This window comes from Euleptes europaea, chromosome 8 (assembly GCF_029931775.1).
Source record: "Euleptes europaea isolate rEulEur1 chromosome 8, rEulEur1.hap1, whole genome shotgun sequence".
NCBI lineage: Eukaryota > Metazoa > Chordata > Lepidosauria > Squamata > Sphaerodactylidae > Euleptes > Euleptes europaea.
In genome coordinates, this window is record NC_079319.1 from 46,220,598 (window position 1) to 46,240,306 (window position 19,709).

The 19,709-nt window shown below is 41.2% G+C and overlaps 1 protein-coding gene across 1 annotated transcript in view; it reads left to right on the forward strand.

Moving 5' to 3' along the window:
* Positions 1–19,709, forward strand: part of PRKDC (protein kinase, DNA-activated, catalytic subunit) — a 100,494-nt gene that overhangs the window by 78,318 nt on the left and 2,467 nt on the right. The window contains exons 72-83 of the mRNA XM_056854053.1: positions 253–433; positions 2,113–2,273; positions 2,962–3,173; positions 4,886–4,973; positions 5,760–5,903; positions 8,145–8,349; positions 12,783–12,850; positions 13,197–13,417; positions 15,169–15,261; positions 16,309–16,398; positions 18,687–18,758; positions 19,147–19,348. Of these exons, the coding sequence (XP_056710031.1) occupies positions 253–433; positions 2,113–2,273; positions 2,962–3,173; positions 4,886–4,973; positions 5,760–5,903; positions 8,145–8,349; positions 12,783–12,850; positions 13,197–13,417; positions 15,169–15,261; positions 16,309–16,398; positions 18,687–18,758; positions 19,147–19,348 (1,737 nt within the window). The remainder of the gene's footprint in view (positions 1–252; positions 434–2,112; positions 2,274–2,961; positions 3,174–4,885; positions 4,974–5,759; positions 5,904–8,144; positions 8,350–12,782; positions 12,851–13,196; positions 13,418–15,168; positions 15,262–16,308; positions 16,399–18,686; positions 18,759–19,146; positions 19,349–19,709) is intronic.

The following is a 19,709-nucleotide window of genomic DNA, read 5'->3' on the forward strand; positions in this document are numbered from 1 at the left end:
GAGTAGTTTTTTCACAATCATGAATAACAGAAACTGGTAGAAACAGGAGTGAGGGTACCCTTTTCCAGTGGGCAGTGAACGTCTGCCCCCGTTTCTTCTCACTCTTATTGCAGCCATTTTCTACTTCTCTGGACACTTTCCGTCATTAACTCTTCCTAACTTTTTTGTCTCGGTGGCTGCATCAAGAGTAAAGCATCCTTTGTAACATTAACACTCATACGTTTTCCTCGTATATTTTGTCTCACACTGCAGGTTATAGCAGGTTTGAACACAAGGGCATTCCAGTGTTTCAGCAATGCAGTGAAGAAGGCTGAAGAAGAAGTACAGTCCCTGTCTGTCGATCATGTAGACACAGGCAGCATCATTGATGCTTATATGACATTGGCAAATTTCTGTGACACTCATCTCCGTAAGAAAGAAGAAGGCTCAGCAGGTGAGTCAAAAAATGAGCTATTCATTCCAGTTGTTAACTGTGCAGAAGATAGATGGGGAAACATGTCTATTTAAAGCCAGATTCATTCACTAATATTTATTTTGGCATATATAGGCCATTTATTCATGGTAATTAGCAGCGTGTTCCAGGCTGAATTGCCCCGCATATTTTTTTGAATTTTACATGCTGAACCCGTTGCATTACTAAAGAGCTCACTTAACACGATCTTTGTCGTTTGCCTTGAAGAATCCTCCTCAAAGAACCATGCAAAACAACAGCAGCGTGTTAGCTATACTCATGCTAATGACTCTTCAATCAGGAACAAAGGAGCAGGCGAGTGGTGGGGGTGGAATTTCTCCTTTTGCATCGGGACTGTGAATAGGCATTTTTAAAGTCACATTTTTAAAAAGTGCTTTGAGTGAGCATCAAAATTGACCATAAATAAATGGCTTAAGTCACCCCCCCCATGTCAGTTTTATGTAGTGAAAATGGTAGCACGTGATGAGAGCTGGTGTAGTCAATGCCTCGTTGAATTTTGGCTTTCACTATTGCGCTGGCATGGTCAGTACAAGTTCTTACTATGTTCATGGCGCAAGTAAAATACCCCATGCAAAATGGACACAGTACAATCAACTCATGAAGCTTTCACCTCATTGAAAATTAACATGATATTTAATTTGAAAGCACCTGCCAAAAGCTGTAGGGAAGCATTCAGATGGGTCCCTTTCAGCCAGCATTTGCAGGAAGCGGTCTCTGTGTTTGCTTGCATGAGGACCTTGCTCCTCCCTCCTTTGCTTTCACTTGGAAAATCTGGTTAGAAACTAACTCCGGTTATCTGTAGTAAAGAATAGCATGAGCATGAAATAAAATACTAGTGGAATGAAGGTAGTTTCTTCCTCAAAAATCAGGATTATTAACCAGGGTATAATCCAGGTTTAAGAGCCCCGTGGCGCAGAGTGGTAAACTGCAGTGTTCCATGCAGTGTGTTTGCTTCATGAGGACCTTGCTCCTCCCTCCTTTGCTTTCACTTGGAAAATCTGGTTAGAAACTAACTCCGGTTATCTGTAGTAAAGAATAGCATGAGCATGAAATAAAATACTAGTGGAATGAAAATAGTTTCTTCCTCAAAAATCAGGATTATTAACCAGGCTTTAATCCAGGTTTAAGAGCTCCGTGGCGCAGAGTGGTAAACTGCAGTACTGCGGGCCAAGCTGTGCTCACGACCTGAATTCGATCCCGATAGAGGTTGGTTTCAGGTAGCCGGCTCAAGGCAAGCTGGGATTGTACACATGGTTGGCTTTAAAGTGACATCCTACTGCAGCTGTAACTACAGCTAAAGAAATTGGTAATGCCTTTGTATATAATATGCTTCTGTTCATACATTCTGGATGCCCCAAACAACAGGAATTGGATTTGCTTGTTGTCACCAGCATTAGGCTTTTTAGGCTTCGTGCTGGCCATCCATGAGTTATTCTCTCTCGGGGGAAAAGAGTGATGATACTCATGTGAGCAAAATGCTCAGGCCGTGGACCCCTCAGTGAAGTCCCCTGCAACCCCCATGGTCACAGTCAGAAAGCACTTGTATATGCTTCCACAAGGCACTTCTGTGCGATGCATAAAGACAGCATTTGCTAACATTACAAACGAGGGTGTTATACCGGCTTTTTGTTTCTTGTCAGATATAAATGCTGTGGATTTGCAGATGTTCCCTGCCATTGTAGTGGAAAAAGTAATCAAAGCTTTAAAACTGGATTCCAGAGAAGCCAGGCTGACATTTCCCAGGCTGCTGCAAATTGTAGAGAAATATCCAACAGAGACATTGGGCCTCATGGCACAGGAGGTAAGGCTTTCCATCCTCTTGGACAGACAACCGGTCAAAGGGTGGGGTCGTCACAGATGACGGGATGAATGCTAGTGGAATGATAACATTTATTTGGAAGGGTGGTGTTTTTTTTTGGTGACTGCTCTTATTTTCCCTGGGTTGACTTGGGTAATTTTTGTTCTAAGCAGTGAATGATACAGTGGCCATCAGAAGGGCGCAGCATTTACGCTTTCTTTTCAACACAGCATCTTTAACAAACTGAAGAGTTAAACCCTCTTGCTTCAGTTTCTGTTGGGAGTGCTGTTCCACAGACGAAGAAGCATCCAGTGCCCGGCATATGCATAGTGGAGTCTTATTCACCTTCATTTCAATGGATCTTAGAAAGATGCAACATTGCACCGTTGGCCGAGTCAACATTTGATACCCAGATATAATTTTAGATGAAAAAATTACAATTGGAAGCTTTTATAATATTGTCGAAGGCTTTCACGGTCAGAGTTCATTGGTTCTTGTGGGTTATCCAGGCTGTGTAACCGCGGTCTTGGTATTTTCTTTCCTGACGTTTCGCCAGCAGCTGTGGCAGGCATCTTCAGAGGAGTAACACTGAAGAACAGTGTCTTTTATTTTATGTTTAGTTCAGAAGCTGGAATGGTATCTGCATGTTTGTTTTTGCTCGTATTGACAGATATTGTTGTCTGTCTTACAGATCTCCTCAATTCCCTGTTGGCAGTTCATTGGATGGATCAGCCAGCTGATGGCCATGCTTGATAAGGATGAAGCACTAGCTGTGCAGTATACTGTGGAAGAAATTGCCAACAGTTATCCACAAGCGATAGTCTATCCCTTCATGATCAGCAGTGAAAGCTTTTCTTTCCAAGACACTATAATTGGCCATAAGAATAAGGAGTTTGTAGCAAGGTAATATTTAAGGGACAAAAAATTGTTGGGAGCAAACATTCTCATTGTTAGTTTAAAAATCCTTCCTTTTAAAATAATTATATCTCAAATAATTAACAAAAATTGACTGGAGTTTCTAAAGCTAGGCATTTATATGTATGTTAAAAAACTTCAGTGTTGTTCTTCTTTAATACTTCTATGCGGTCCCATCCTACACAGAGGCATAAATCTCATGGCAAACAGTGGACTTACTCCCAGGTTAACGTGCATAGGCTTGGTCTTCTCCAAAGGTGTGGGCTTCTCCAATTGTGTTTACTGCAAGCTCTGCCCCACTCTTGGGAAGGATCTCTAACACCTTCCCCTTTTCTGCAGTCTTCTGCCCCTTATGAAAAACTGCCATGTGGGCCAACAGTGTGGATACAGTGCAGGAGATTCCATTTGGAAGGGAGTGCAGTGCACCAGATCCTCCCTTTTATGTGAGCTCTGGAGTTTGTGCCTGTGGGAGGGTGACAACTTCAGACAGTTTTAAAAGGCACAGGTGGAAAAGAAAGAGGTACGCGACATGTTCAACAGAGATTCAGTAAGATCCATCCAATATGTACCTGTGGCACAGGCACATTCCCAATCAGGAAACCACGGGGGATAGTTGTGCTTAGAGTCTCTCAACAATTTCAGGAGATGGTCCGATTGCGGGAAAACAGGAATGCGTGGATACCAGGAGAACTTGCTGTGGCTGTGTCCTCCAGGAAAAGTTGTGATACCAGCGCTCATGATGGTCTAAAAAGGCCCTCGGAGAAGTTTATAAAATTGTATATTAATTTAAAATATCTATCTCCTTTTGAGTTTCAAAAACAGTAATTTCAGAAGGTATTTGGAACAGTGTAATGGTCTGCCTTGTGGACCCTGATTGGGTGGGAAAGCAGCAGAGAACTGTTTTAACTAAATAAAATAAAGGATACACTTCAGCCGACTACGAACCTATTATCCATTGTTTTATAAAAAAAATGTGCAACCTACTGTTAGCTAGTTCAAAAGCAAGACTGGTCTGGGTTGAGCTGCTCATGTTCAGCTGCTGCCAATTTACACCAAATGTGTCCCTGTTGCTGAGAATGAGGGCTTGCAGTGGATTTGTGGAAACCCTTCAATCCAAATAGCAAGCCACTGAATATGAACAGCCCATAATGCAAAATAACCTTCGAGCAATTGCTTTCAAGTAGTGTCTGTGCTGGAGCCGTAATGGAGGCTGCCTTAATGTGCCTGATTTTTGGTCTTGCTGTGATTTTGTTTTTTAAAAAAGCCTTTCCGGTGACTAATGAAGATAATGAGCTTTAGTAACTTTTTATGAAGCAAGTAAAAAAATGCTTTAGAACCAGCGTGGTGTAGTGGTTAAGAGCGGTGGTTTGAAGCAGTGGACTCTGATCTGGAGAACCGGGTTTGATTCCACACTTCTCCACATGAGAGTGGTGGACACTAATCTGGTGAACCGGGTTCAATTCCCCATTCTCCACTTGAAGCCAGCTGAGTGACCTTGGGCTAGTCACAGCTCTCTTAGAGCTCTCTCAGCCCCACCTATCTCACAGGGTGTCTGTTGTGGGGGAGGGGAAGGGAAGGTGATTGTAAGCCGGTGTGATTCTTCCTTCAGTGGTAGAGAAAGTTGGCATACAAAAACCAACTCCTCTTCTTCTTCTTTTCCCTTCCCAGTGGTGACTACTGTATTATCTGTTATTGAACAGGGTGAAAAGCAAATTGGATAGAGGTGGAGTGGTGCAAGAGTTTGTCCAGGCTTTAGAGCAGCTTTCCAATCCTGTAATGCTGTTCAAGGTACGGTGTCAAATTCTGCATACTATGGGATTCTCTAGAAGCTGATATTTAGCATTTATATATGAGAGGCAGTGTGATGTAGTTGTTGGTGTCTTAACTACAGCAGAGGAGGCTGGGTTCAAATCCCTGCTATGCCGTGAAGCTCCTTGGATAAAATATTGTCGAATTTCACGGTCTTTCACGGGCTTTCACGGTCAGAGTTCATTGGTTCTTGTAGGTTATCCGGGCTGTGTAACCGTGGTCTTGGAATTTTCTTTCCTGACGTTTCGCCAGCAGCTGTGGATAACCTTGGGCCAGATGCACATACAGAGAGCCATCATGGTGTAGTGGTTAAGAGCTGTGTACTCTGGAGAACAGGGTTTGATTCCCCACTCCTCCACATGAAGCCTGCTGGGTGACCTTGGGCCAGTCTCTGTTCTCTCAGAACTCTCTCAGCCCCACCTACCTCACAAGGTGTCTGTTGTGGGGAAGGGAAGGCAATTGTAAGCTGCTTTAAGACTCCTCAAAGGTAGAGAAAAGCGGGGTATAAAAACCAACTCTTCTCTAACCTACCCTACTGAGCTGTTGTGAGGGTAAAATTAGCAGAGGGATCACAAGCTCCTTGGAGGAAGAGTGAAATGGACTACACCTTTTATTTATTTAATTTACATGTTCAGGGCACCTTTCATACATGTTAGTAACACCTAAAGCTGTTTTCAGCCTTCCACTAGTAGCTAATTTATTTAAGCCTTTGTTTTCTGAATGCAAGAAGAGAAAAGCATTTTTAATTAAATTCTCTATTCACAGAACTGGATGGATGATATCAGAAATGAGCTAGGGAAAGTTAAGAGAAATAAAAATAACATTCAGAAATTGTATGATGGCATGTACCAGAACTTGGGAAATTTAGAAACTCCAGGTCTTGGCTCATTCCGAAAAAAATTTATTCAGGTATGTATGAATATCCCATCTCAGGAGCCGAATATCACTAATCAATAGTAGGAGACAGAGATTTTGAAAGTTGGTTCAGATGCTGTCTCTTCCATAATTAATAGACTTCAGAAAAAGGTGTTGTGATTTGGTGTCCTGATAAGTTACCGTTGTTTATAGCATTGCAATACATAAATGCCAGCTTAATAAACTTTAGTATTATGATTATTTTCAGTTACAATCCACCTTTCTCACTGGGACTCAAGGCATATTATAACTGCGATTTGAAAACTTTCAGTCAATCCGTAAGCAGATTACGAAGTATAATAACATTTAGACAATCAATAAGTGGATTTCAATATTTGATAACATTAGAAACTAACAACAAAGCTTCCTACTAAGACAAAATAGTGCAGTTGGGCTGGGATTGTAGAGCAAGAACGCCACATGCCAACATATCCGTTTAAGCCAACAATACACACAACACAGCACAAGCCCTTATTGGCATATAAAAAGGAAGAACATACAAAGCCAACAATACAATCCCTAATGAGTTGCCTCCTGAGCTGCTCCTTCTCCATGAAGGCCCTTCTAAAAATGCCATTTTGCACATTTTATGAAATGATAGAAGCATGCAGGCCTTCCTTATGCCCTCAGGCAGACCATTCCTTGATATGGGAGCCACCACAGAGAATGCCTGGCAATGAGCAGTTGCCTGTTTTACCTGTTTGCAGGACTAGGTAGAATCGCAGTTCATTTACCTTTGAAGATACATGCTGCATACACTGCAGTTCGTAGAATTAAAAACAACTCCCCCAGTTTTAGCTCATTGATGCTACTGTAGTAGTGTGGGGTGGATTGGCCGTTATTGCCAACAGGAAAAGTCCTGCCAGGCTGGTGTCCTAGGGCAGGGGTCGGCAAACTCATTAGTCAAAAGAGCCAAATATCAACAGTACAACGATTGAGATTTCTTTTGAAAGCCAAATTTCTTAAACTTAAAACTATATAGATAGGTACACTGTTTATTAACTTAATAAACTTTAATTAAAGTTTTAAGTCTTAATTAAACTATAGGTACACTGAATAAAACTTGATATCATATCATACTTAATAGTGATCTTATTTATTGATAAAAATTAAATTGTAAGTCCCTGCCATTTCCCCCTCCCCGTCTGGAGTCCTCGTCTGGAGGCCTGGTCTACCGCCATAAAAGCTTTCTTGGCAGTAGACCTGGCCTCCGGAGGCCCATAGAAGCCAATTGGTAGACCTGGCCTCTGAAGAGGGACTTTTTCCCCTCCTCGGAGCCCAGGTCTACCACCAATAGAGCCAGTGGGTAGACATGGCCTCCCAATGGGACTCAGCTGGAGGCCAGGTCTACCAAAGGAAGCCCGCCCTGCCCAACAGCTGACAGGCGGGTGGGGGGGCAGGAACCGCCGAGCCGCCCGCCCAGCAATCGCGCGGCTAGAGGGGAGGGGAGGCTTTAGCAAGGGAAAGGGGGACCTGGACCTTTAGCAAGGGAAAGGGGGACCTGGCCATTCTCCACTGCGGGGGGGGGGGGGGAGAGACAGTGCGCCCGCTCTCTCACGCTCGCTCCCTTGCTCTCTCAGGCGCGCCAGCTCTGCAGCCCGGCTGCTAGCGAGAGCGGGCGCGAGAGCAGGGGCTCTGAACCAAGTTCGGAGAGCCGCACTCAACGGGCCAAAGAGCCTCATGCAGCTCGGGAGCCGTAGTTTGCAGACCCCTGTCCTAGGGAGACCACCTCTCCTGAGCCCCTCCCAGCTCCAGCAAGTTGTGCCTCCACCAATCCAGGCTAGTCCTTCTTCTGTGGTGGGAGGGGATGTGGCAGCTGAGGGGCGGAACCCTTTCCAGGGACATTTGTGCCCCTGCTAGCAGTAGATACTTTTTGCTACAGGTCTGTTATGCTGTGAGCTGGCAGTTGCACAACACTACCAGCTGCTGCAAAGAATAAGGACTTACCGGTAGTTCCCTTCTGTAAAGCCTGTGTTGATTATACTTCGTAATAAGAGCAGTGATTCTGCCAGGTGGTTATTTTAGTTGGCCTATGAGGTTTTTGTGTAACTATATGGCTGTATCATCCTAATTTCACATACCGTACAGAAACTGTATGCTGAGTTTTGTCAGTTGGCCAATGATGGCACCGTTCTCATTGAAGCCATTCACTAGTCAAAACGTTGTTGTTGTTGTTGTTGTTGTTTGGCCTGTTGTTACATTAACTCCTCTGTTGTAAATCAATTTGTGCCTTAGAAATTTGGGAAGGAATTTGACACTCATTTTGGAAAAGGAGGTTCCATGCTGCTAGATATGAAAGCCAGTGAATTTAACACCACTGCAGATTCTCTCCTCCTGAAAATGAAGGATTGTCAGCAAGAACCTGGGAATCTAAAAGAGTGCTCGCCTTGGATGAGTGAGTTCAAGCCTGAATTCTTGCGGCATGAGCTGGAAATTCCTGGTAAGCTATGCTAAGGACATGATATAGACATATAGAGGTCTATAAAATTATGCATGGTTTGGAGAGAGTGGACAGGGAGAAGTTTTTCTCCCTCTCCCATAATACTAGAACACGGGGTCATCTGCTAAAGCTGGAGAGCGAGAGATTTAAAAGAGATAAAAGGAAATATTTTTTCACACAACGCATAGTTAAATTGTGGAACTCCCTGCCCCAGGATGTGGTGATGGCTGCCAGCTTGGAGGGCTTTAAGAGGGGAGTGGACATATTCATAGAGGAGAGGGGTATTCATGGTTATTAGTTAGAATGGATACTGGTCATGCTGCATACCTATTCTCTCTAGTATCAGAGGAGCATGCCTACTATTTTGGGTGTGGTGGAACTCAGTCAGGATGTTGCTGCTGCAGTTGTCTTGTTTGTGGCTTCCTAGAGGCACCTGGTTGGCCACTGTGTGAACAGACTGCTGGACTTGATGGGCCTTGGTCTGATCCAGCATGGCCTTTCTTATGTTCTTATGCCTACTAGTTTGTAGATTGCAGAATAACTTCCACTTTGATTATTAATTTGCAAAATCAATTTCATATATACACTTTGTTTTGTTTTGTTTTATAATTTTTTATTTTTATAACAACACATAAAGCAAAACAAATACAATAATAAAAAACATCAATTATATAATCTGCTTAATGCAATCAAAATTGCAAAATTACAAAATTCAAAATATCCTTTTGACCCATCACCAGACTTCCAGAGAAGTGTCTATAAACAGTTTAAAGATTACATTATTGACAATAAGATAAAAAAAGTTAAACTTATTTCTATAACTCATTAACTAAAATAGTAAAATCCATTTTTGCCAGTTTATTCCAATATGTGACGGCCTTCGCCCATGTTTTTTTAAATTCTTCCATATCTTTTCCATGTAGGAATTCTGTTAATTTGGCCATCCTCATATACATCCATAATTTCTCTCTCCAGTCACTAATTGAAGGTTTATTTACTTGCTTCCAAACTTTGGCTATTACTATATTGACAAATGACCCTATCATTTCTATCCATTTTTTCTTGAGGAATCCTCAATAAACAGAATGCAGGATTTCTTTTTACTCTCATATTAATCAAATTATTAGTTTATCTTATTACTTTTTTCAAAAAAAATTACATATGCACCATGCATGCATAAAAGTTCCTCTTTCATTTCCACATTTCCAGCATAGATCCATGTCTCCTTTTTTCATTTTGCTTATCATCACGGGAGTTATATACCATCTATAAAACATTTAATATAAGTTCTCTCTAATTTCGTTGGTTATTTAAATTTGAATTCTTTCTTCCGTAAGTTTTCCCATGTTTCCAAATCAATATTATATCCTAAATCCTTCATCCATTTCACCATTACTGGTTTAATTCTTTCTTGTTCTAAATTTACTTCAGTTAATAACCTATATATCCTTCCTATCAATCCTTTATTTCCCTTTATTAGTAAATTTTCTAATTTGGATTTATTTTTATTAAATCCAACTTGCTTATCTTTGTTAAATATATCTTTTAATTTATAATACATAAACCAATCTTTAATATTAAGTTCTTCTCTACTTCTTAAAACCCAATCTCCTTCCCTATATTCTATAATTTCTCTATATACCGTATATACTCGTGTATAAGCCGAGTTTTTCAGCACATTTTTTATGCTGAAAAAGCCGCCCTCGGCTTATACTCGAGTGAGGGTCCCACTTACCTGTTCTCCGGTGCAGTGTGGATGTTCTCCGGTCTCTCCCGCTCATCTGCAGGCGCCTGCAGCCTCTGTAGGTGATCCGATGACTGCTGATATCTTCCGCGCATGCACTGCGCGCCCACCTCACGGGTGGGGGGGAAGCAAAGGGGCGCGGGAGGGCCCTCGGGGGGGAGGGCGGACTGGTGGCCCCCCCCTCAATGAGGGCAACTGGGAGGGGGGGCTTTGGTGGTTATGAGGTGGGAAAGCAGTGGGGGGAGGGGCGCCTCCGACCCCCTCCTCCTCAGAGTTCTGGCGGCTGCTGCCCCTGAGGGGAAAAAAAGATGGAGCGGCGAGGATGGAAGAGGAGGGGGGGGAATGGGGCGCCCGGCGCCGAGGGGGAGCGCGCGCACGGCGTAGGATGAGGGGTAAATTTTTAAATTTACCAGTAGCTGCTGCATTTCCCACCCTAGGCTTATACTCGAGTCAATACGTTTTCCCAGTTTTTTGTGGTAAAATTAGGTGCCTCGGCTTATATTCGGGTCGGCTTATACTCGAGTATATACGGTACATCCATATCTAAATTTAATTGTATCCCTCTTTTCATAAATGCTTCTACTGGATTAATCCATGCCGGAGTTTTATTTTCCAAAAACCTTTTATATTTTTTCCAAGTTTGAAATAAACCAAATCTAACAATATGAATGTTAAAATCTTTGTTTACCTTTTCCTTATCATACCACAAATATGCATGCCATCCAAAACGTAAGTTAAAACCTTCTATTTCCAATATTTTGGGATTCTCTAACAAAATCCAGGTCTTTAACCAAACAAAACAGGATGCCTCATAATACATTCTCAAATCTGGTAACCCCAAATCTCCTGTTTCTTTTAGTTCAATTAAGTTATTATATGCTATTCTGTGTCTTTCTTTGCCCCATAAAAAAATTAAAATATCTTTTTTCCAAATTTTAAATATTTGAGCCCCTTTTATAATTGGTAAGTTTTGAAACAAAAAAAGCATTTTAGGTAATACCATCATTTTAATTACAGAAATTCTACCCCATAATGATAGGGGTATTTTCCCCCAATTTTTTAAATCTATAACAGTTTGTTGCCATAACTTAATATAATTATTTTTTTAATAAATTAAGGTTGTTTGAAGTTAACCAAATACCCAAATATTTTATTTTATGTTCAATAGAGAAGCCTGTCCTTTTTGATAATTCTTGCTGCTGCAAAAGTGTCATATTTTTAACCAATATTTTAGTTTTAGTTTTATTTATTTTAAAACCTGCAAGTTTTCGATAAACCTTAACCGTTTTGTTCCAATTATCAATTTGACTAATAGGATTAGTCAAAAAACAAACTAAATCATCAGCATAATCTTTAACCTTAAAATGATTTCTCCCCAATTGACATCCTATTATATCTGGGAAATTTCTAATCTTTCTCAGTAAAACTTCTAACACTAAAATAAACAATAAAGGTGAAAGAGGGCAACCTTGTCTAGTGCCTTTTTGGATTTCAAATTGTGATGTCAAGTTACCATTGATCAGCAATCTAGCTGATTGATAAGTATAAATATTTCCAATAGCTGACTTAAAAAAATTTCCCAAGCCCATATACTCAAATATTTTTTTCATAAATTTCCAATTTAAATTATCAAACACTTTTTCTGCATCTAAGAATATCATTGCTGTAGGAGTAGTGACAGATTCTGCATATTCTAAAAAATCTATTACTATTCTAACATTTTGATTAATCAGTCTACCTGGGAGAAATCCAACTTGATCTTCATGTATATATACACACTTTGTAGAGCCTCGTTTGCTGCTCTTACCACAAGATGAACTATGTTAATGTATTTTCGGTCTCTGATCATTAAAATTTACTTTCTTTACACTTGGTACTAGTCTCATCACCTTCAATTTTTTCTTCTTCTGATGTCATGATCTAAGCAACTTTTTCACTAGTCGTTTTTATCATTTTAGCGTGTGCTCTTCCCTCTGGCTTTACTGAGTGTAAAAATGCAGTTGCTGAAGTAAATGAAGATGTTTGACAGAGCATGTTTTATCTAAAATATATTTTAAAAGTCAATAGATGAATGTTCTGGAAAGGCTGTGTGTATCTCTGCTTAGGATGGCGCTGTTAGTCTGTCCTTTATGTCTTCATGATAGGATGGCTGCTGTCAAGAACACAAAATACAACTTTAATCAAATGTATGATTAAGGTTTTTCCCCAGGTATGCCATCAAAAAAAAGGGGTCCATCTTACATTAAAATACGAGCTACAATTATGTCCAGTAATAATTGGGGGGGGGGGTGTATAACATTTTAGGGGGAATCTCTTCCTTTTGAGTAAATATGGTATGAACCTGTGTAGGAAGCTGTTTTCTGAATGGCTGCCACTATCTTAATTGTGTGAGTAACCCTGGGAGGTGGGAGGGGTTACACTTAGCTGTCATAGTTGGGGTTGATGGAGCTATGTGGGGAGCCTTTTCATCAAGAGTTTGCCTCACAGTAAGGAGCCCACATACCTTCCCCAACAGCAGTAAAATGTAAGAAAAGATTCTCCATCAGTGGAGCCTTCTACTAGAGTTGTGTTTTGAGAATATTCACTCACGATTGTTTAATCAAAGCAACAAAACATTACCTTAGTAGTTTCTCAATCAAATAAGGATTCTGAGAGCCTGCAATTAAACAACGACTTTTTACCCTCTCAGGTCAGTACGATGGTAAAGGAAAGCCGTTGCCAGAGTACCATGCAAAAATTGCAGGATTTGATGAAAGGGTATGTTAATGTACAAAGTATACGCATCACTTAATGTTGTATGACAGCAAACTGTGTGTAAGTTAACATTTTTAAAACTCCAACTTCCCTCTTCTACCCTTAGAAAGGATCTGTCTCATCATAGTCACATAATCATAACACAAGGAGAACCTCTGCATTAAAATATTTTGAAACTATGCCTGGTGCTTATAAGCAGAGCTTAACATTTTGTAAAATGATACATAGAATATTTTTTCTGTATTCTCACATCCACACAGAAATGCAGGCTAATTCCTATTCGAAAATATTTTCTTGTCCTTTCATTGTTCCCAGACTTGTGTTTTGCTTTTTCTCTGTTTCACCCAAGATAAAAGTAATGGTATCCATCCGGAAACCAAAGCGTATAACTATCAGAGGCAGTGATGAGCGCGAGTATCCCTTTCTCGTGAAAGGAGGGGAAGATCTGCGGCAAGACCAGCGTATTGAGCAGCTCTTCGATGTCATGAACACTGTCCTTTCACAGGATGCTGCCTGCAGCCAAAGAAACATGCAGCTAAAGACTTACCAAGTTATACCAATGACCACTAGGTAGGTGCTTGCTGGTCTTTTATGTAGCATATAGATATCATCCCTCATTGCTGAACAAGTAAGAGAAAGATTAGAGAATTAGCAGGAGAAATAGTGGTTAGGCTGTTGGAGCAGGAGGGCTGAGAGGATTTGGCTTCAGATCCTACCCATCTATGAAACATACCAGGTAATCTTGGACAAGCCATCCTCTAACCCTGATAGCATTGTTGTGAGGATAAAATGGCAAACCACGTAGACTGCCTCAAGCTCCTTTGAAGAAAGATGTGGTGGAAGCATAACTGATGGAACTGAGAGCAGGAATGGTGTAGTGGTTAGTTTGTCAGATGAGGATTTGGGAGACAAAGGGTCAAATTCTCACTCTGCCATGGAAGCTTGCTGGGCCATTCTCATGCTCTCAGCCTAACCAACCTCACAGGATTGTTGTGAGGATAAAGTGAAGGGGAGAATGTTGCAAGCCACTTTGGGAACTCACTGAGGTGAAAAGTTGGGGTATAAATAGAGTAAATGTTGCAGATCTCTCTCACCCACCAGGCAAGCAAAGGATTAAGCAAGCAAAGAGGTCTATATGGTGTTACTAAATATCTGTGATTAAAAACCTTAATTTTAATATTCAGTGAAGATATTAATATAGAGGTGCTTAAAATGTTAAAGAAATTCTGTTTTGTGTTCCTAGACAAAGAGTTTCAGTTATAACCCAAATTTTTAAGTTTCTGCTTTGTGCTTAACGTTTTTCTGAGTAATGGTTTTAAAGCCATGGGGTAGATGTCTGAAGAAAACGCAGGCAGTTGCAAGGGGAGGGGGAGCCAGAGCCATGAGTGGCTGCTAAACTAGCCCTGCCCACTACCCACCCACAACTGGATTGGGCCTGGTTCACTAACTAGGCTGTCCATATCTGCATTTTTAAAAAATCTGTGCGCCACACAGGCAAAGGAAGATTCAGTGCCTGGATCCCCTCACAATACTGAGTTGGTGCATCATATGGTAGTTGGACAATTACATAACCCCCAAGATATCATTCATTTCGAATAAAACAGGCCTTATTTCAGGCCTTAGCTCTCCAATTACCTTTTGCTTCCTCTTCATTTATAACATTCCTATTGGTATTTTAATATGATTGAACAAGGCAAGGCGGCTAAAAAGATCTAAGGCCGTCTTCCCTGGTCTGTCCTCCTTTGTATTATTTTACCCTTTTGGGGGCAAACTATACATTACTTTATCCTCACAACCACCCCAACTGTACCACAAGGATTTTTCATTAGGCTTGCTTGTGAGTTCTGTGCATGGTACTCAGTTCCCAGCCACACAGGGACCTGATTTGGATTGGGACCACAATGCACGAGGAAAGAAGAATTTAAGCCTCCCCCACCCCCCCACACACACCGTTTTCCTGACCTGTCTGCTCTGCTGGGGAAACTTGCATGTACTGCTGGCTACATGCAGGTTTCCCCAGTGGGGCAAATAGTGGGGCTTTCCTTGTGGTTTCAGGTTGGGAAAACTTCATGGAGTGGAAGGTTTAAGCTGCCCTCTCCTTGTGTGCTGTGGCCCTGATCAGGATTGGGCTTCTGCATGCCTGGGAATTAAGTTTCCAGCACAAAACTTGCATGGCACATCTGATTGAAAGCCCTCCTGGCAGACGCAGGGAGGATGCAAGGGTTAACATAACTCATAGCTAGTCCCATTGTCAAGCCTATTGTGTTCTATCTTTTGTTTTCTCCCTATCACCTATCTGCCTTGGATATGTTTTCTTTCAGGCTAGGACTGATTGAATGGCTTGAGAATACCTGTACATTAAAGGAATTTCTTCTAAAAAATATGTCCGAGCAGGAAAAAAACAATTATAACAGGTAATGAAGACATTTGTTTAAACTGTATTTCTGGGCTGTTGCTGACATTCTTCGGAGGTATGTTAAGAATTGTGACAGTAAGCTACGATTACTTAATGTAGTAATATCCAAAGGAACAATTCGCATTAATCTGCAGAAGTCAAAGTACTTCCTTCTCTAGATTAATAATTGGCAGCTGTTTGTATAAAGTGCGCCATTTCACCTTTAACCCATATTTCTGCCTGCTTATCTAAGCAAAGGGCTTGCTATCGTCTGTGGCTTCATCATCACCATTTCCTTATCAGCAGATTGATTTTACAAGCAAGGGTTTTTGATTTTAGTTTAAATATGCAGGATGTGAACTTCAGTCAGAATGGAGAGCAGTTGCATGCTCAGCATTGTAAACTTATCAGTTGAAGTGGGCAGTAATTTCCTGATTAGGGACAAGGAGGGTCTCTCAGAAGCCATCACGCTATCAAAGCCAACTCTGAGCCATTTTCTATCATGAGAGGATCTTGTGTTCTCATTAGCAAATATGGCAAGGCTGAAAGTAGCCCTGATTTTATTAACAGCCATTGTACAACCATGGCCTTGAGTGAAAGCTGGACTGAAGGAAATTGTTCATGCCCACATCTCCGGGCCTGTTCCTGGGTATCAGACCTTAGTTCTTCTCCATATTAAACATACAGTATAACACATTTGGCCCTGACCTGGATAGCCCAGGCTAGACTGATCTCGTCAGATCTCAGAAGGTAAGTGGGCTCGACCTTGGCAAGTATTTGGATGGGAGACCTCCAAAAGGAATATTAGGGTCGTGACGCAGAGGCTTTTGTGAAAACTCTATGGCAAGAGTGTGGATGTGACATAAATGCCACTTGGTCGGGCCATGCCTCGCCAGCCCAGATGGGGACTGGGGGATGTGGCTGCCTCAGCAGGCTTGCGGTCTGGATAAGAGCTCTCGAGGGGCCGGATCCGGCCCACGGGCCGTATGTTTGACCCCTTTGCTCTATGACATCGTGCTCTTTGCAGATAATGTAGTATTGTTGCCTTCTTTGCCTTTTTGTATAGCTTTAAAAGTCCTCGTGTTGCGTACATTGAGTGGCTTTCCAAGATTGGGGACAAGGATGCAGGACTTACAAACTATGTAACTATTTACAAGTAAGTTTTAGAATTAAATGTTATTCATTTATAATATACCATGTTATTATGCTAGTATGCTACTGGAATACTTATTAAGAATTTTCCATGAAACACTAAGGCAACCCCGCCACACACAAAATGAATAATTAAGACAGTTTTTCACAAATTAAGTTTTACATATAGACCAATAAACAAGAATATTAAAGGGTTGCTAAGTAAGCCCTGACCTGAATAGCCCAGGCTAGCCTGATCTCATCAGATCTCCGAAGCTAAGCAAGGTAGACCCTGGTTAGTACTTGGATGGGAGACCTCCAAGGAATACCAGGGTCACTATGCAGAGGAAGGCACCTCTGAATGTCTCTTGTCTTGGAAACTCTATGATGTCACCATAAGTCAGCTGTGATTTGACAGCAAAAAAAAGTAAATCGTACAATATACAAGACTAAGCATAAAGCTATTATTAAAGCACTTGAAAGTCCCAATTAACTTGCAATAGTATCTGCAAAAAAATCACTTTTGATATATGTTGGACAATATCAGGTCTTTTTATTAACACAGAACAAGAACACTGATCTTTTTTTCAGTGAATGTATCAGACTGTGAGTAACCTTTCACATTTCATTAAATGAAAAATTAACTTTGCTACCAGTGCTTCATCCCACTCGATCTTAAATCAGAATTCTACACAGGCTTGTTTTTGTTTTCTGTGTCCTAGCAATTTCTACTCTTGTAGATGAGTAGATGTATGATTTTTGTGTAACAGTTTTTTATTTTGTGTTTGGGGAAAAACATAGCAAGCACAGATATGAATCTGGGATGACATTCTGCCTTGTTATCCTGATGATAGCTTCATAGATCTGAATCTCCCTGAGCTGTAAATAATTAGATAGCCATCACATATAATAATAATATGTTCCTGGCAGTTGGCAGCCCCTCCAACAATAAAGGGGAGAAGTGATTGAAATGCGTTTCTGACATGCCATGATTCTAAACAAGGGGCACAGCTACCTTGGCTGTGAAGGGACAGGATTTTCCCAGCCAGAATCACTTGACCAATCCAAAGCCAGGAAACAGAGCTGCCCTCCTGCCTTTTTGACCTGCAGGGCAGCAGCTTCCTTTCCTGGTGCCAGGGAGATTCTGATTGAATTGCTGCCTTCTGGCTTAGAGCCACAGCAAATGCTTTGCCACCTGGAACAACTTGCCCTATCTTTTTCAAGCGTCAGCAGTTCAGCACTGACGGCCCGTCTCCTCCCCCTTCCATTCTTTTGAACTGACAAGCAGGAGACAGTCAAGTTCAAGAGCAACTCTTGCAAGTCACAAGAGTTCCTCAGGATGCTTGATAAGAAAATCTTCTTTAATCAGAATGATCAGAAGTCCTACACTCTATGAAGCCAACCAGAGAAGATAGAACCTGGCTAATTGTGAAATCCATGTGTTCCCTTCTCCCGCCTCACACAGAAGCCTTCAGCTAACTCCAGTTTGTCACTTAGGGTTGGCAGCGGCCTAGAGAAGAAATGTTCTATCCTTTTAATAGAGGCTTAATGGATTGTTTACCAGGTGATATGACTTACCTTCATGCCATGAAAAACTTCAGCTGTCCATTTTCACTTAATAAACATCTATTAAAGGGACAGGTCGTCTTATTCTAGGCCTGTTTGAAAACTTATGTGGGCATCTTAACAGGTTGGGGTTTGTTTCTTTCCCACTACACCACATTCAAATGTAGGGGCCTTGACAAGTTGTAGTTGTCTCTGCACCACTCCATTGGGAGAGGTGGAATGCAAGAAGTGTTATAAAAAATTTGAGAATATTTGTGAACCTGAATTGACTGCGGTAAAGTGTATTAATATGGGTGATACAGTATTGAAGGCAAAGAACGAAGTTTAATAAAGAATAGAAAACTACTGATGATGGGGTAGAGGGTGGCTTACTAGATCAGTGGCCTTGAACATGAGGGTTGGGACAAGAGATGGAAAATTTCTGGAGATTTTGAAGCCATGTGGGAAGGAGAGAGTTGAAAACTGTGCTCTTCTGTCTCTTATTTAATGTCAGTGTTATGCAATGAATAAGATCTATCATTCTTTATGCAGCACCGTCATGGTGCTTTACAGCATAAGCAAGAGAGCCAGGTCTCTGCCTGAAGGAGCTTGTAAATCTAAAGCTAGACATGGAGTGAAAACAGAGAGTTATTTCAAAGGGGTTGTTGGGATAGATGTCATCTAAGACTAAAAGCACTTATCTGTATTTGATTATTCTTTTGCTTTAAATGTTATGTTCCTAATGATTAATATTTTGTCCACTTGCAGAAAAGCTACTCGTACAGAGACAGTGACTTCTTTCCAACAACAGGAAAACCTTGTGCCTGAAGACCTGCTAAGGTAAGTGCACTCTTTATAAACCACAGGGTCTGAAATTGCAGAGACCATTATCTCTATGTATGAGTTGCAGATGAAAGTGTTCACGTGGCTAAAGACCACAGCTCCCCTGAAGACACCATGATTTATATCCCCCTCCTTCCCACGTATTCTCTTTACATGCTCCCAGTTCTTGCCTTGAGCAGATTGTATCTCTGAAGAACAGGCTTTGCCACTCTAATCTCTTCTTGTCCGCTTCTTTTATCCACTTATACTTTTTTGCGGGTGTCTGAAAAGGGGGAAAAGGCAATTCTTTATCTTGAGTGTATTATTTTTGACTGCCTAGGAATGACATTTATGGAATATAGGGTTGAAGTGCAGCTTCTAATATATACATTTTACTTCTCTTAAGGAGGGCCTTTGTTAAGATGAGTGCGACTCCAGAGGCCTTTCTGTCTCTGCGGTCCCATTTTGCCAGTTCTCATGCATTGATGTGCATCAGCCACTGGGTTCTTGGTATTGGAGACAGGCATTTGTCCAACTTCATGGTCAACATGGAGACTGGTGGCATGGTGGGAATCGACTTTGGACACGCATTTGGTTCAGCTACACAGGTATTCTTTCCGCCTCTGTACATTTTCTGCTGATTACAAGTTTAGATTTTATAGGGGATTAGTAATGTGCCTCTTTACTGATATCTCCAGATTCTTCATGGTTTGTTTTTTGGATCCCTTTTTGCTGGTCAAGCTTTCAGACTAAAATATTTAAAATTCATCTACTCATCTGGAATATTCCTGCTATTAGCAAAACAGAATCTTATTAGCGTATGTGAAAATTAAAAACCACAAAATCACACACACGGAGATTTGTAATGGTTCTATACATCAATCAAAAATGAGTCAACAGTATCACTGTAACAAACTAAAAGAACAAATAAAACCTGAGTTGGTGAGAAAGTTTGTATTTAATCCATGA